Source organism: Semicossyphus pulcher, unplaced genomic scaffold (assembly GCF_022749685.1).
Source record: "Semicossyphus pulcher isolate SPU_LCO1_2020_fin unplaced genomic scaffold, fSemPul1.0.p SCAF_21, whole genome shotgun sequence".
Classification (NCBI taxonomy): domain Eukaryota; kingdom Metazoa; phylum Chordata; class Actinopteri; order Labriformes; family Labridae; genus Semicossyphus; species Semicossyphus pulcher.
Window position 1 is genome coordinate 9,895,833 of NW_027211695.1, and position 17,033 is coordinate 9,912,865.

The 17,033-nt window shown below is 41.2% G+C and overlaps 1 protein-coding gene across 8 annotated transcripts in view; it reads right to left on the reverse strand.

Annotated features, from left to right (window-relative positions):
• Nucleotides 1-218: 218 nt before the first annotated feature.
• mark2b (MAP/microtubule affinity-regulating kinase 2b) overlaps nt 219-17,033 on the reverse strand; it is a 52,374-nt gene continuing 35,559 nt past the window's right edge. For 2 of the 8 annotated variants that reach the window (XM_069671956.1, XM_069671952.1), the window contains exons 16-21: nt 15,972-16,115; nt 10,540-10,806; nt 8,319-8,345; nt 5,022-5,060; nt 4,169-4,278; nt 219-3,111 (exon numbers count right to left, since the gene is read on the reverse strand). In XM_069671956.1, the coding sequence (XP_069528057.1) occupies nt 2,762-3,111; nt 4,169-4,278; nt 5,022-5,060; nt 8,319-8,345; nt 10,540-10,806; nt 15,972-16,115 (937 nt within the window). In that variant the 3' untranslated portion in view covers nt 219-2,761. The remainder of the gene's footprint in view (nt 3,112-4,168; nt 4,279-5,021; nt 5,061-8,318; nt 8,346-10,539; nt 10,807-15,971; nt 16,116-17,033) is intronic. The other 6 variants (XM_069671953.1, XM_069671959.1, XM_069671955.1 and 3 more) reach the window with 6 other exon arrangements.

The window sequence follows — 17,033 nt, forward strand, 5'->3', positions numbered from 1 at the left end:
AAACCAGCTGAAAATGCTCAGAAAATTGATAGTTGGACATCAATATTTCCCTGACAACTGAGAGGACAATTATATCGCATGACTGAGAGCTTCTTAATGGACCTTGTGCTGAGTTTGTGCTACAGGTCTACTGAGATCTCCATGAAATATATACTTATGAGAAAAAGGTTTATTAAACCTATATCTTGCTTTACACATGATGGATTTCAGAGGCAGACTATCATTATATCATTGTTTTTATTACTATCATTGTAATTTTTCATCATTTTGTCTTTACACAAAAAAACAAACAAATAATACATTTTTCAGGAGTTGATCACCCCTCCCAACCCCAAACCCACCACTACAGTTACAGTTTGCTCAAAACACATTTAAAATCAATGTAAATTACAGCAATGTAAAACGAAATAATGTAAAATAAAATCAACCCTGAAAGAGATAATATAACAGCAACAGCCAGAATAATAATTAGAATCCAATACCCAGCACCTTAATACAATGATCAACTTTTAAAGAAAAATCTGACGTATTAAAAACTGAAAGAAATAATAAAACGACAGTGTGTCATTGTGATAGAAAGAAAAGTGTTAAGTTAGGTACAACCAGCTGACGGGACCCAGCGTTGTCCCCATCGCCCCCCCTTTTTCCAACCCCAGAGTGAGTTGTGTGTGTGTGTGTGTGCACGTGTGTGTTTGTGTTTTCTTCTGCTTTGACAAACGGGAGAATCAACACAGAGAGAGAGACAGGAAGTTGCTTCTTCTGGTTTGTGGTTTTGAATGCGAACATGACGTGAAAAACATTTGGAAGAAGAAGCCTTTTCTATTTCTCTCTCTGCTTCAAGCCATTCCGGACCCATAAGGCCTTTAATAATAAAATAAAATTAAAACAAGGAGAAAAAAATGGTAGAAGATAAACGAGCAGTAGTCGTCATCACCATCATCATCACTAAATACATCGGTAACTCCTGTCTGCAACTGGGGGGGTTGTGTTTAATCCAATACACTACAAGCTGTGTGTTTAATGTGTGTGTGTTAAAGGTGCACTACACCGAAAAGGTAGCAATGATATGATCCAACGTGATCCCTCTGCCCACAAAAATCCAAATCTGTACAAACCCAAAATTTTCAACGACACAAAAATATATTATCAAATCAAATGTAGAAGAAGAAAATAATTCACCATTCGTCGTCATCTTCGTCAATTCTTTTCGTTTTTTCATTTTTTTTCCAGTGATCTTTTATAATACACTCACACACACACACACTGTTTGTTACATACTCCAAAGACACCTTGTTTGCTCTTTGGGAACACGTGTAGCTGAGAGGGGATTGGGAGGAGAGAAATAAAAGGGCACAAAAAAATGCGTTGGTTCAGTGTTGACATTCTGGGTATGAAGGCGTGATGCCAACTGAAGCGAAACCAACATAAACAGAAAAAATACAAATAAATCATTTGAGCATTTATGTGCTGACTTACGCAACAAAAACAAACCCAAAATGTAATTCTATAAAGGCAACATAAAGTCCATCAACAACCCTGTCCATGAACTGTCCTTCCCTCCCCAGTTTCCCAGTATGCCCCTCTTTTCCAGTGCACAACTCTTTAAAAGCCATAAAAGACAAAACTAAAATTAAAAAAAGTACGGACTTGACGCCAAAGTTTGAAGCCCGAACAATCAATGATGACATCAAGTCTGACTGGCCTCCTCGGACTTGATGATGATGAGAGAAATTAAAAATGAGGAAGAAAAAGGGAGTGAAAAGGTGAAAAAGATGGATGTGTTTGTGCTGAGTCACTTAAAATAAGAGGGAGAGGGTGGTTAAGTGTGTTTATGTGTGTGTGTGAGAGAGGAGGGGAGGGGGGAGGTGGTGGAAGGATGGATGGATCGGGTGGATATTTAAAAAGTTCATCTCTGGGCGGGAGGGGAGATTTGGGCAGGCGGGTAGAGGGTGGAGAGGGTCCTTTAACCAACAACAGCAGAGTTCGTCCATCCAAAGTCCATTTATGAGTGTGTGTGTGTGTGTGTTTGGTTTTGTGTGTATGAGACAGTGGGCTTCAGTGACCAAAGTCCTGGCTCAGTTGGAGTCCATTCCATTTGGAGGAGAACGAGAACAAATTTAATCAAAACTCCTTTTCCAGCAAAATAAGGCTCCAAACTTCCTGTCCCTCATCAGCACTTTCAAGATTCATAGAGAATGTAGAAAAACTTCTTTCAGCAATCCTCCACTTTGTCCTCCCTCCAACCCAACACCACCTTTACCTGGTTTTCCCCCTACCAGAAAAGATCTGGCAGCAGAACCGTGCAGAAAAAACTGAATAAATAGCAGGAAGAAGAGACAGGAGTGGTCAAAGTGATAAAAGTGTGACTTCTAAAAAACAGAGATCGGACATGCAGAAGAGTGGAACGTCTAAGTAGAACGTGACAAAAGAAACCCAGCAGGGAAGAGAGAAGACCTCGGTCTATAAGTACTTCACAACTCAGAGGAAATCCTCTCAGAGTTTCTAACTGCAGGGCCTTGGGAACTTAAGGAACAGAACTTCTAGAAAAGAAACGTTTCTAGTCTCAAGAGAACCAATAGCCCTACTTCAGACCTTTGTCCACAGAACAATCATGTTAGTTAAAGTGATCCCACCCTTTAGCTTACCTCCTGACCTCCACAGTGCCCCCACCCTGCTCACAGCATCATCTTCAACCTAGCTACCCCCTTCACCCTCCCACCTCCAACCTTTAATCTCATCTCTCCTTGTTGCTCCTCCGCACTCACAGTTTGAGCTCGTTGGCAATCTTTGAGGCAATGTTCTTGAAGGCAATGGATGTGCCCGAGATCCGTTTGAAGCGCACGCCATTGAGGGAGAGCCGCGGCAGCTTGCACACCTCCATCTCCCATTGGACGAAGTCGTCGCGTGCTGGGTTACCCGACACGCACAGTAGCATGTAGCGCTCACGCAGCTCGTACTCGCAGCTGTTGGAGTCGAGCACCTTTCGGATCTCCCGCATCATCTCCATGGGCTCCATGGATGACGTGGTCTTCATGGACCAGGTGAAGCGAAGCGAGCGTGGCTTGGCCGAATCCTTCTGGCTGGCGATGGCTGGAGGGGTGCCGGTGCCACCTAAGGGGGGAGGAAATGATGAGATTAGGGTGATAAAGAAAAAAGAGGGCAGAATTATGAACAGATTCTTCTATTATTAAGCCTCTGTTACGCCTCGTCTTCTATATAAAACACACAGTGAGGCACAATGGTGGGGTGATGTCGCTCTGCCTCTGAGCTGGCATCAGAGGTAGTAACAGAGGCGTAACAGAGGAGTAGAGGTTACAATGTGCTGACTGACTCGTAGCGACATATTATCACAGTTCAATATTATTCACACAACTACAAAAAGAAACAAAAAACATTTCCTCTCTAGCCCCACAATGCCATGAAATGCCCCTTCCTCTTTCACTTCCGTGCCCGGGTAAGCCTGTCTAATATCATAGAAATGAATGGTTAATCCCCGAGTTGAGTAGGGAATAGGTTTTGAACAGAGGTGTTGAATAAAACTCTGTGTAATTAGCAACACATGCAACATATTTGGTATCAAATTAAAAGGAAGTTGTGTTTTATTATTAAAATTGAACACTTTTTTTTTTGCAGTTTTTGCTTTGCTTCTTTGGATTGAAAAATAAAAAGGAGCATATTCCAAGATGACAATGCCACGATTCATCGGGCTCAAATAGCGAAATAGTGGTTCAGGGAGCATGAGACATCAGTTTCACACATAGATTAGCCACCACACAGTCCACAGTCCTTAACCTCAGTGAGCATCTTTGAGATGTGATGGAGAAGACTTTACGCAGCGAGCCGACTCTTCCATCATCAATGCAAGATCATGGCGAAAAATTTATGTAACTCTGGATGGAAGTAAATGTTGTGACATTGCATAAGCCGTAATCAAAGCTAAAGGCGGTACAACAAAATATTAGAGTGTGTGACTTTTTTTTTGGCCAGGCAGTGTGGCAAGGGTGGGCAGGTAGAAAATTTTAGGTTTAGAAAGTAGTATTAACAGGACAAGAAGAGGGTTTTAATGTTGAAATACTGAGGAAAGTTTGTTGTCATAAGGTGGGGTGGATATTGAAAGAATGCTATCGAAATACAAGTGACCCTTCTGTAAATCCAAATATCAACATACCAGTGTTACCAGATCCTGGTGAAGAGTTGTTCTCATCATTGTTGGAAGAGGAGGAGAGAACACCACCAGACGTCTTCTCTGACTTGTCCACTGTACTGCTCAGCATAGACCTGGTGGAGGGATGGGAGGGTGGAGGAGAAGGAGAGAGGTGAAGGAAGAAAAGAGGGGAAGAACAGACATGAGGCAACAGGGTAGGAGGAGAATAAGCAAGGGACAGGAAAGACAGGGAGAAGGTGGGAAATGACAGGAAAGAGGAGGAGGAGATAAGCCAAGAGAGAAACAGAAGAAAAGTATGAGAATTGAGAGGATTACAAAAACAGCAGACAAAAAAGGCGGGAATAAAGAGGAAGAAATGATTGAGAGGAAGAGGGAGATGATGAGGTCATGAAAATAAATGAAGACAAAAAGCAAAATTTCTTTGAGTACCCCTGTGTGTGTTTGTGTGCGCACATCTTTCAGGTTACAAAGATAAGGAGAATTAAAACTGTGTCTGTTTCACAGCGTCTGTGTCTGCCAGCACACAAACACACATTTGGGTACTTGGATTTTTTTTCCCATCACACACACACACACACACACACCCACCCCACCATGCAGGTCAACCTCCACACCAGCACTTTCACTCTCTGGGATGCTACCATTTGTTGCTAATCTCTCGACTCCTGATTGGTTAAGCAGCTAACACCATCACCAACCAATTACATCCCAGCTCGCCCCCCCCCCCTCTCCCAGCCATTCACAACAAGCTCAAAGATCATCTACTAATTGGCTCCAGTCTACTGATTGGCAGGCGGTTTTGGTAGAGCCTGGGGGTTTGTAGGGATTCGGTTTTTCGGGCTGTTCTGTATCTCACCTGCTCCCCTCATCCCGACCCTCTCCCTCATACGGACTCCTCGAGAAAAATCAACACAAGTTTAGTCTTTTTGAGGGCTAGGGGCAACAATCGGACTCTTAAACAGATACGTTAATCAGCTGGCTGAACACAGTCGCTCTGCTCACCATGCCTGCCTGAATGTTCCAATCCAAACACATTGACCATCGATGCCAAATAAGTAATTTACATTTCAACTGCTTTAATTTACGTCCACAGCCACCTGAGGACTTCACAGTCCATAGTGAAGGTCCGAATGCCAGTCCACTCTGTTTAAGCACTGTGTCAACACTTTTCACTGAGCTGACATCATGAAGGTTCAGTGGGTTGAAAAGATGAGTTACAAAAGGATTGAGTTGCACCAGCTTTTCATAAATACAAAGTCTTTTTAATGCCATTCGGATTTTCTAATGTCCTTAAAAGTGATTCCTTAAATTGGGTTGCGCAATTTAAACGTAAGGAATGTTTGAGCTATATAAACTAAAAATGAGCAAATTGGTTGCTAGAAATAATTGGTATTGCTGCCCAATGAAAAACAATTACTTGTGTAAACAGAAATCCACTAGTGTTACTTCCAATTATAACTAGTAGTATTTATAATAATAAATAATTAATAAAACTGCACTTTATAAATACTGCTGGTTGAAGTAGATGAAAGGTGGATCTGAAATAGTCAGTGGGGGATGGAATATAATGACCTGAATATGAAATAGAACTGGGGTGGAGCAATTTAACAAAATTAACTGGTCCTAATTAACTGGAAAGTTATGACAAAAAGTACTTTGCCAGAACATCACGGTTCATTTTAGATCAGAATTAAAGAATGGGATGCTTGAAATGGATTGGATTCCAACAAAATGCAATGTTGGGAACAAAACTTAATAGAAACAGATTGGAACAGAGCGGCTTGGAACGGAATGAAATGCATTTCAACAAAATGGTATGTTAGGGGGAAAAAAAAGGAAAATGGGAGTGATTTGGACGTGGATGGAATGGTTTGGAACAGAATGGTCAGCATGGTGAGGGCGAGTCGTGCAACTTCAGGAGGTTAGGAGCATTAATGATCCCAGCACTGCATTTAAACCTGTATTAGTAACATTGGACCTAAACAGAGGTGTGTTTAATATAGACACTCCCTGAAAAGAACACTGTAACTACAGCCTATTTAACACACATGTAAACATACGCACAGGCAAGTATTCTCTTTCACACCAACAGACAAGACAGATAACGCACAAAAACAAACTCAATGGAGAAACACAGACAACAAAGAAAGACAAAGACATAAAACAGCAAAACACATGCAGACAATGGAAGGAAAGTGACACATGAGAAATTAAAAAGTTTAAGGTCTTAAATTCATTCTGTTAACAGAAAAGGCATCATTCCTGTTTTGCCCCTTTAAAAAAAACAAACATGTAAAATATCTCCTGCAACAGACACATGGTTAAAATTAGAGCATATGGGAAATGACAAGTGGGAGGAGCTGAAAATGTTACACAAGGATTTCTTAAATAATAGAGGTAAATTGGTGAACAATGTAAAAGTCATTCTTGCAATTTTGCATGCCCTTTATGATTGAGCTGATTATGAAGGGATGCAAAATGGCTCCAAGGAGGAGATGTAACGGCAAAAAAAGGACTGATTACTTGAACCCAAATATCTCACTTAATGAGAGCTTCTCTCCACGATGAAAGTGCACTTTAAATACATGTAACTACAATGTATTCATATACTCTTAATATTCTCTTATTTCTCCCTCCCATATTTCAAATGTAAGGATTTATTAGAATCCTTAATTAGCTCTAAAGCATTATATATATATAGAGATAGAGATAGAGAGAGAGAGAGAATAACTGGAAGTAAGTTCATCATTACACTATCATAATACAATTGCAGCTTCTAACCACCAGGTGGAGCAATGGTCCAGATTTAAGTAACATTTGCTCAACCTCCTGGGAAAAAACAAACACTCAACAGCAAGTGTGTGAGACAAATGTGGTTGTGAGATCTGTGTTCAGCACATATAACTGATTGGTCGTGTGTTTTACATGTGCAATTCTGCATAGAGCAAATGTATACATGTGCACGGAGAAGAATGTGTTTATGTAAATGTTTCGGCATGTCAAATACACATGTATGTGCATGAAGTGTAGTGTGCGTGTGTGTTTGTGTGTGTATCCACAACATTAAGGTCTTTTCCAGCCAGAGTAGGTCAAAGCCATCCAGTTCTGTTGCTGCTGCTGTTAGAGAGCCATTGCCAGAGTGAGAACAGGAAGGAAGGAAGAGTGCAGCCTCCAGAAAAGATTGCAGCCTGAGAAACACTGCAGCCCCGTCCCTCCTGGGTCCTCTCATCCTCTCTACCTCAGTCCATAACTTCCAACTACAGCCAAAGAACTCTACAAATAACTTCAGAAACTTACAACAAAACTCCACTCTGTACGGCTATTTTGATTCAAGAGACCAAAATGAAAGCAGAGAGGTGAGATGGATGATGGTTTAAGGGTTTTGGTGATGTTAGCTTGGATAATGGTTATCATTGGCATGTGACACAGCATGACTTTGATGCCTGTAATATCTTGAGAAGAGAAATCTCTCCCTGTGCTTATTTTCTCTCTGTCATACGCTTAAAGAAAGATATTAGTGTTGACTGTCTGTGGAATGCATTTTATGTTATTACCTCACCAGTTTTGAGGACTTGGAGAGGAAGCTATCAATTTAGCTAAAAGAAATAACATTATTGCCTGCATCTGCAGCTAAGAAATGGAAAGGGTTAAGAGTAAGAAGGGAATTGTTTGATCTATTGGACCATTAAGCCTCAACCTAAATCTGGGGCACTACAAAGGGACGCAAGCTCACACACACACTCTACCTGGTAAATAAATGGAAAGGGGGATGTTGAGGAAGAGCTTGGTGGAAGGGACGATGGAGGGACGTAAAAGGAAGAGGGGTGAGGTGTTATTGTGCCGCATGATGATGGAGTGAGTGAGTAAGTGAGTGGGTGGCTGGGTGAGGGGGAGGTTAGTAGAAAAATAAAAACTAAATAAAAATGGGCCATAACACGGCACTCAAAACCAGAAGGCTCAAAAAAGGGGCCAACCACAGAAAAAATAAAGAAAGAGAAAAGATAAGGCTCAAGGCACAAAGGAAGATTTCAACAAAAAGCTTCACGAAACACCAAAAGGGGAGAAAAATTATATATATGTAAAATATATATGAAGAAGAGAGTATACGTATATATATCAAGGGGTTATATTTAACGTTTGGGATGTTGCCTACCTTCTCGGAAACCTGAACGAGAGATTTCTACAAAAACAAAAGAGGGATAAAGAAAGAAAGAGAAACAAACGTATGTATAAAAACGCATAGATTTATGACTTTCCTGTATAAGACAAGCTGCCCTCTGAACTTTAAAGCAAAAAAAGTCCAACATGAACTAGGCTAACTTTGGATTGAAGCAGCAAGCACAACCATCATTAAATAACCAAAAATAAACCACAAAAGGTAAATTAGTGTTACTGCCATTGACTTTTAATAGGAATGTGTTTTAAGGTGGGAATTATTGGTGTGAATGTGTTAACAGACATTATTAAATGCACACCAGAACACCTTAGAGGGATTTAATGAGCTCGGTGGGAAATTCCATTAAGAGACCCTGTTTGAACACAGTCACCCCCCAACCTCCCTCCCCAACATGAAATGAAGCGCTCCTCCACATACAGAGCAGTCCTGGGTGATCTGAAAAGAAGTGTTTGTGAGGTGAAAAGTTCAAACGTGATCAAAAATCAAACAAAAAGAGAGACATCTTATGCACACACAAATACACATTTCAAATAAAAAAAGTACAGGTTAAGCAATAACTTAATCTTTAACACACATGGAGAAACGCAATCTCCTTCACACAAAACACACGGACACACACGTTTGAAGGACGGAGAAACATCTCTCTGCAGACCAAGCTGGAAAGTGCAGTGGTATGGTTACACGATATGTTAATAAAGCACACACAGCTTCAGTGTGTACAAATGCAACACAATCTCTCTGTCTCTAGCACCTCTACTTCCTACAAGCACGCCAAGTTATGAGAGAGTGTGTGTGTCTGTGTGTGTGTGTGTGTGTGTGTGTGTGTGTGTGTGTGTGTGTGTGTGTGTGTGTGTGTGTGTGAGAGAGTGTGTATGCATGCATGTGTGTCAAGGTGTCCCCACTAGCGGTATTTATAGTTGAGGGAAAAGTGATATCTCCGGTGTAACCATGGATACTGTCGCCACGGAGCTACAGTATCTCTGAGTGGGAGGCCAAGAGTGGCTGTGCCTGTACCTCCGCCTCTTACATACACACACATACAAAAACACACAGACAGACACACCCACACATGCAGGAAGCAGTCAGTCATATTATATTTCTTTCTTTTTAAAGCTAACATAATCACTAAAAATAACACTGTACACTCATTCTCTCTTTCTCTTCCCCCCTTCCTTAGAAACATTGCATTCATTATAAAACTCTTGGTGACATGAGTGAAAATCTCAGCTCTACCTTCTCTCTCCACTATTCATTCTTTCATTGCTCACTTGGCCCTTCCTCTTCCAGTATGTGCCTCATTTAACCCTCACTTCCTGTCCTCCACATCCTACATTCTGACAGCAGCCCCTGATATGTCAGTCAGCTTCCAAGCTCCTCTCCTTGCCTCCCCTGTATGTACACTTTAATTTAGATCAACCAAAGCAGAAATATCAGTCTAGATTTTACAAGATTCTCTAGCCAACACTTTTGCCAGGCCTCACCCTACCCTTCCACTTTAAAAAACCCAGTGTAGTCTTCACCTCACTGTATCTACATAGCAGGTTTGGAACAAAGCTCAACTCCACTTCTAGAAAATAGTTTTAAAATATATAAATAAAACAGTATTCATTATACTCAGGTACCCATGAGAGCCATTTTAGTGCTGCAACTAGAGGACCAAGTTGAAAACTGGGCCAGACGTGGAACCAAAACCAAAATTACTCCCTAGTCACCACTGCTCCAAACAAAATTACAGAGAAGACACAGCTGTTGCCTACCTCTCCCTTTCGACTCCCAGCAGAGTTTCAGATCAAGAACAGTTTAGTGATAGGGATGAGACTAAGCCAGCTCCTATAGAATTACACTGAAACCAATGATAGTATGGACATACAGTATACAGTATGTTGTTCCTGAGAGGAAATGAGCAATGAAATGACTAGTAACATAAATTCATCATTTTCTGTATCGGGCTGAATCCTCAATACTCAGGAGAAGCTTTAAACTGTGCTTGCTACAAAAAAAGCTAGATAATAAGTAGAACAGCTGCAATGGCATCGACTAAGCTACCAAATTCATTCTTCTGCCACTTATCCTCTCCAATCCTATCTGTCTTGCTGCTTCCTTTCTCCACTCTCTAGGACCACAATCACAGAGTATAATCTCAACGATTTACCCTCCCCATTTTTCCATGCTCCTGCCTCTCTTTTCTGCTACTCACCTTCGTACAAACTTGGATGTGAACTTGCTGAAAATCCCTGTAGCACCATGTGCCCTCCGGGCCTGGCTGTTGCCATGCGACAGTGATGGGGACGCGGGCCCACCGGGGTAGGCGGAGCCTTGCTGGTCCCGGGCACCCCGCTGCTGGCCCGCATGGAATGTGCTGCGGATACCCACCCCCCGGGAGAAGTTGGCACGTTCTGACACGGCAGCGCTGCTGATGTTATGGGCAGATGGGGAGGCACCGGGCGCCCGTTGAGTCGGGCCGCTACAGAGGAGGGTTGGAGAAAAATGGCGGGAGGGATGGTAAAGAAAAGGTGATACAGTGAAAGGGGAGGGTGTAGAAGAGCAGTGATGTGAATGTGGGGAAGGAGAAATAAGTGAGAAAAGATTGGAGAAGAATAAGAGGAAGAAAGGTGTGAAGAAGACGCAGAGACGAGGAGGTGTAAAGCAAAATTCATAGTGATGAAGATTGGAAAGGTGACAGGAGAAAAGAAAGCATGAAATAAAAAAGTAGGATAGATGGAATCCAAAGGCAAAGTAGACAAGAGGTAGGTGAACACAGTGATACATGACGACAGAAGTAGAAAGAAGAAGAAAAGTATAAAAAGAGGGTAAGGGATTGAAGAGGAGGGGTGTAGGAGAGAAACACACAGTTAGACAAATCAAAGATTGTTCTTATGTGCTTTTTATCTCGGTGTAAGGTCATACAAGTGCCTATGTCTGTTCAACGTCTGCTCACCCTGATGTGTCACATAATGATGTCAGCCAAGTCAATATCAAAGTCAGCATCAGGTCAGCGACACACACAATGATATGCACTTCTACACACTGACACACACAGTTAATCCTCTTTGCCTCAACCATCATCACAAACCTCCAGCACCCCATCTCTCACACACTTACATAAGACATACTTTACACATAGACAAAGACAAACAAACACTTGTACACTGGATACATTCACTGAGCTTAAACCTTGCATTTGCTATGTATGTGTTTGTGCATCTTCAATGCCAGTGTGTGGTACCACCATACATCTGCAGAAGAAGGTAAACACAACAAACAAAAATGACGATAGCGTACACACACACACACACACACACACACACACACACACACACACACACACACACACACACACACACACACACACACACACACACACACACACACACACACACACACACACACACACACACACACACACACACACACACACACACACAGAAAGACAGGCAGATACAAATTGTTGAAAAACAGGAAGTAGAACAAATAGAGAAGTGAATACAAATGCACAATCCACTGTAGAGGGCTGCAATGGGACTGGGATAGAGATTTACATGTACTTGCATTGCCCACCAATGTGCTCAACAATTTTCTCTATCTCTCACTTGCCCGTTTTTGTTTCCCTCCATTTTTAGACGTAACATTTAGTCGGTAAATGAAATTGTTTTGCTACTAACAACTGAAAGAAACATTTTGCTGCCAATCTGCAGTCCAAAATGACAGTATCTGGTTTGTATCTGTTGCTATGGTAAACAACAGTAACTATCAAGTGATAGGGACACAATCTACAAACAAGAGCTTTCCAGTGCTTTCTTTTACTGTATTATATAAGGCTTGTTTTCTTCTTTTAAATATGTGTAACTGAGTAACTGTAAAGACTGTTTTTTTTAGGACTACATGTTTCATTTCCCCTGTAGGACAGGACATACAGATTTTTAACAAGAAGCTGTGTTGCAGGAAAAAACTGTTTTGCAGGAATAACTGGAACTGCTTTGACGAGTGGGTGGAAGTTAAATGGCACATCTGCTGGAGCAAGCTGTAATGGTCACAAATCAACTGAGAGAGGGACTGTCCCATGCAGTCCTCTATACAGTCGACAGTCCACATAGAAAAAGAGAGAGGCCTTTAAAGCTGTGTGATGAACAGCTTAAACATATCCTTTAATGTAATGTGGATATGTTGTCCACTGAGGACACAATATGCCTAAACACACACACACACACATAGCTCTTCTATGTATACGATTGCAAGGGAAGAATGGCCGGGTCAGGTAGATCAGTGGGACCAGTGTGACGGAACATATTCATGAAGGTGACTGTTGATTGGGAACGACTATAAACTGCTAACAGGAAAACAGCTGTAATGTTTTCATACGTCTTTCCACATATAAGCATTTCCACTGTCACTTATTAATTGAAGCAGAAGAATAGCAAGTCTGTAAGTGTAAAATGTTTATAAAGGCAATGCATGAGGTGGATGCAAGCTGTGTTTTCATGGTGCAGCTTGATGATTTAAATGCTACGCATACTTGATTTGCATATAGTAGACTGCTACTTTATACAAATATGAAGTGGCCTGTGTGCAGCATAACTTGCTTCATTACAGTACATGAAGATTTGTGCAGTAAAACATAATGTAAATTTATGAGAATGTTCATTGAAATGTTTTCAAAAGGGACAGCTGGATAAAATAGGAATGGATGGGACTTCAGGACACAGGCTATGTTCTGAGAAAAGGTGCCTATTTCTCACTCAGGGTACGGTCTATGTGTTGAAGCTGTACCTTCTCTCCAGCGTTCCCAACCAGGTTCTGAACATCCCAAGCTCACTGCTGAACGACGCATGCAACAGAACAAGACTTCAACATAGAGCAGACAAAAGCACATACAGCCAGAGGGCCACCTTGACATTTGCTCTGTTGGAATTTTAGCCTGACATTTGTGGGGTTTTTTCCACCAGCCAAACTGTCACGAAAAGGGTAAGGGTCTCTGTCTGTGTAAAAGGCACATCAGTTCAACCTCAGAAGGTATTTAATTCCGCTCACATTGACCAATCAAAGTGGCCCTTAAACCAGACAGACAAACAACTAAGCAGCAGACACAGACAGCTAACACGCACATGCAATATTCTCACAGATGATGAACAAGACACAGTCAAGTCATTACTCCATGTCATTCATTCAAAGTCACGGTACAGTATAGTTAACGCTTAATAGATGAAGAAAGGGTTTTCCCAGGCAACTTAGTAACTGAGTTGGAATCACACAGCAGATTGAAAATGTTGAGAGAGCACATATCAACCTTTGAGGAAACAAGGAGACCTTAAAAAAGGGCTCCACTTCTGTAAAGGGAACTGAGACTTATTTGTCACTTGGGAAAATCCTTTCGTAGACAAACAACAATATTAAAATATGAGTGCAACAGATAATACACCTTTTCAAATAAGCTTTAAACTGCATTTGTTCTGGTTCTTCCAAGAGCACTTTTAAAAATATATTTTTAATAACCCAAACATTTAAACTTTTTGACCTGTCCTGCACTGCCTACCAGCACAGGTAGACCTTGCAGATGATTGCGGTCCAGTGAAGTTAATGCATCAATAGTTATTACAGGGACTATTAGCCCACACCTCTAATGTTGAAAAAAAGTCATTTGCCATCTCAAGGCGCATGTTATGTTCTGCAGAGCTTTTCGAACATCTGGCTTGTGCATCAAAATAAAATGAAATGCACATGATGACGGTATGCACATCTTTAAACATTTTTATCTAGGATGCCGTCTCCCTGCATCTTGCTTACTTTTTATTCCTTTGACCTTATGGACAGATGTAGCTTAAATGGTACTGAGACCTTTGTTTACGTATAATTGCCGCCAAGAAAAAGACAAAAACAACATCTCTGATCTGTCCTTGGTTCAGTACAGGTGAAAACCTGCTCATCTTGTTTTCAAGCTCTCTGTTCAGATATGGTCTACTCGGTAATGGGAGGTTTGAGACTGACTGATTGGCCGAAGACAAGACATGTCAACATCTCCACTCTAAGTTTAGATTGTACAGCTTTCTGAGCTCCACAATCTACTTCCTGGCTGTTGCTAAGGAACTGGTGAGTCTATTATAGCTGGTCTTAGAAATGTTGGACTTCTCACTATGGTGATGTTATAGTGGTAAACATGTACAGGTACAAATTCAGAACAGCAACACAATAGAGCTAAATCAGTGTCATGTCATCTGTTTGCAGCTACACTAATGCTAACTTAGCTTCCTGCTTATAGCTTGCCATGAGAGAAAAATAGCATCAAGTCGAGGAATTCCTTCTTTCCGAGGAAGATGTTTTACAAAACATTTAAAGTTATTATGTTTCTATTGTTGTACAAATGCAAACTGTCATTAAAACAAATGAACAAATACACATAATTATTACTTTCACAGGTCAGTGATCTTACATTGGTTAAATGATTACATTTATACATTTCAGAAACTTCTTGATCTACAGAATGTACCAATATGTAATACTTATACTGTAATGCAAGTATTTTTATTTTCAATAGGATACAGAAACTGCTAAAGTGAAGTTAACACAGTGTTTCCCATTAATTACCTAGACTGAGGCGGCCCACCATAGTCTAATTTGTCCCGCCGCAGTTTCTTAGTGAACCGAAAATATTTTTACACTTCAGTTCTGAAGTGCGCATGTGCAATAGTCACATTGCAGGACAAGAAATTGTGAGGTAATTTAACTGAAACAAGTAGAGCTGCTTTATTGTTGCTTGGTGCAAAATGAGAACTTGCCACTTTCTCATTCTCTATCACTAATCTAAAACAATTGTTAGAGAAAAATAAACTTAAAAGTCCCCAAACATGAAAAAAAAAATGTAGGATTGTTTATTGTATGGACATGAAAACACACAGCATTTAACTGATATAATTTCCTTTTATATTGCAATAAATATAAATACTGCAGAAGTTATCGATAATTATTGTTATAATTAGTTGATTTTGTGTTTTGACCATTTGTGGACTCTGTTAAACTCTCTTATTTGCTATGTCATTTGTTTACAAGAGCACACATTTCTAGCCTCTTAATTTTGGTCTCAAACTGCACCAGATTGTGGCATTTAGCTTTTAAATATTCCAAATTTTCTTGTAGGGGAGCATGCCCCCAGACCCGCCTACAGGATTCGGCGACCACCCCGAAAGACTCAGAAAATCCTGTGGGAACTGTAACATGTTGTCTTTGCTCATGTGAGTGTGTATGCGTGGAAGCTGTTGGCAAGCAGAGCAGTTTGTGTTAATAGAACATCCACTCTTTGGGGAGCAAAATCCACCTCTTTGATCAATTTCACAATTTTTGGGGGAAACATTGGCAACCAGGTCACTGTTTTGTGCCAGGATTGTCCAAATGTGAATAAAAGTTCATCAAAGGGCTGGTAAAAACAGGAGAAAAGTTGGTGCCGTTCCTTTAATCTAGCAGTGGTGGAAGGTTTCAGAGCCAACAAACACTTAATCTTCATCTCTCCTTTTCCTTTTTCTTGCGGGAAGGATGATGATCTGTACTGAGTAAAGTGGTTTGTGCTGAAAGGGACTGAGGGAGCTATGAGAGTGTTTCTGTCTGTATGTGTGTGTGTATGAGTGTGTGTGAGAGACTTGCCTGTGCCGTGGTGCGTGCAGGTCAGAGGGGCATGGATGATTGGAGGAGGACAGGGACTTGTGGTGACGGGGACGCGAGGAGGAGGAGGAGGAGAGGACGGCAGCAGCCGAGGCAGTGGAGGCGCGGGAGCCCGGAGTGTTTAGGCTGAGAGGAGGGGGAGGAACAGGAGGAGTGCCCCGCCCAATGAACACACACAAACCCACATACGTGACCAACACAAGGCAAACACACCAAAAAGTCACACGATCAAACATACGTACGAGCATGACACATACACAGTCACACATTGGGCGGGGTTTGTGTGTGGGTGGGTGGGGAGGTGAGGTGGAGCATGGTTAGAAGCAGCACTTATCAAACACAGTAAGGGGGAGGGGAGAGGAAGGAGGGAGAGAAGAACAGAAGAGAACAGACACAAGAGGAAGAACAGAGGAAGTACTGTAGAGACAAAGGAGACAGAAAACACAGACATGAACAAAGAAGTGAAGTTGGTCTTTTTTCACTGTAAGCATTGCTTTATGGTGGTTTAGCAAAAAGCCACCACAAAGGCCAGCTTCGTTCTTATGCCTTCATGTTTTCATTTTAAATCTACCTGACACAAAAGACCAACTTTAACAGAAACTTTTCTCATGACCAGAAAGACTGAAAGAAAGTCAGGTTACTAGGACTGTGCAGACCAACAAAACTATATTAACTATATTAATAAATAATACAACATATTGTTACTTGCAACCCTGCAAGACAAACAATTTAAATCTGATTACTTGCTGCTGTTTTTAGACAATAATATGTACATTACTTGCAGATTTTCTTCCATGTAGAAGTTCCATGCAGATATTAAAGCATTGTCCATCACTGTTACGAGTGACTATTGAGCTGAATTTGCCCAGTGTCTCCTGCCAGTCAAGTGCCGTACTATTCCTTTTTAATGAGTTTCCCTTACTGATGTAAACTGCTTCTGTAACAAAGAATATTTTTTGAATAACTCAATAAATAAGCAAAAGAACACTGCTGTTTAAAAGGGTTCAGGAAATCCCCAATGTTGCTATGGGCTACAAAGCTCTG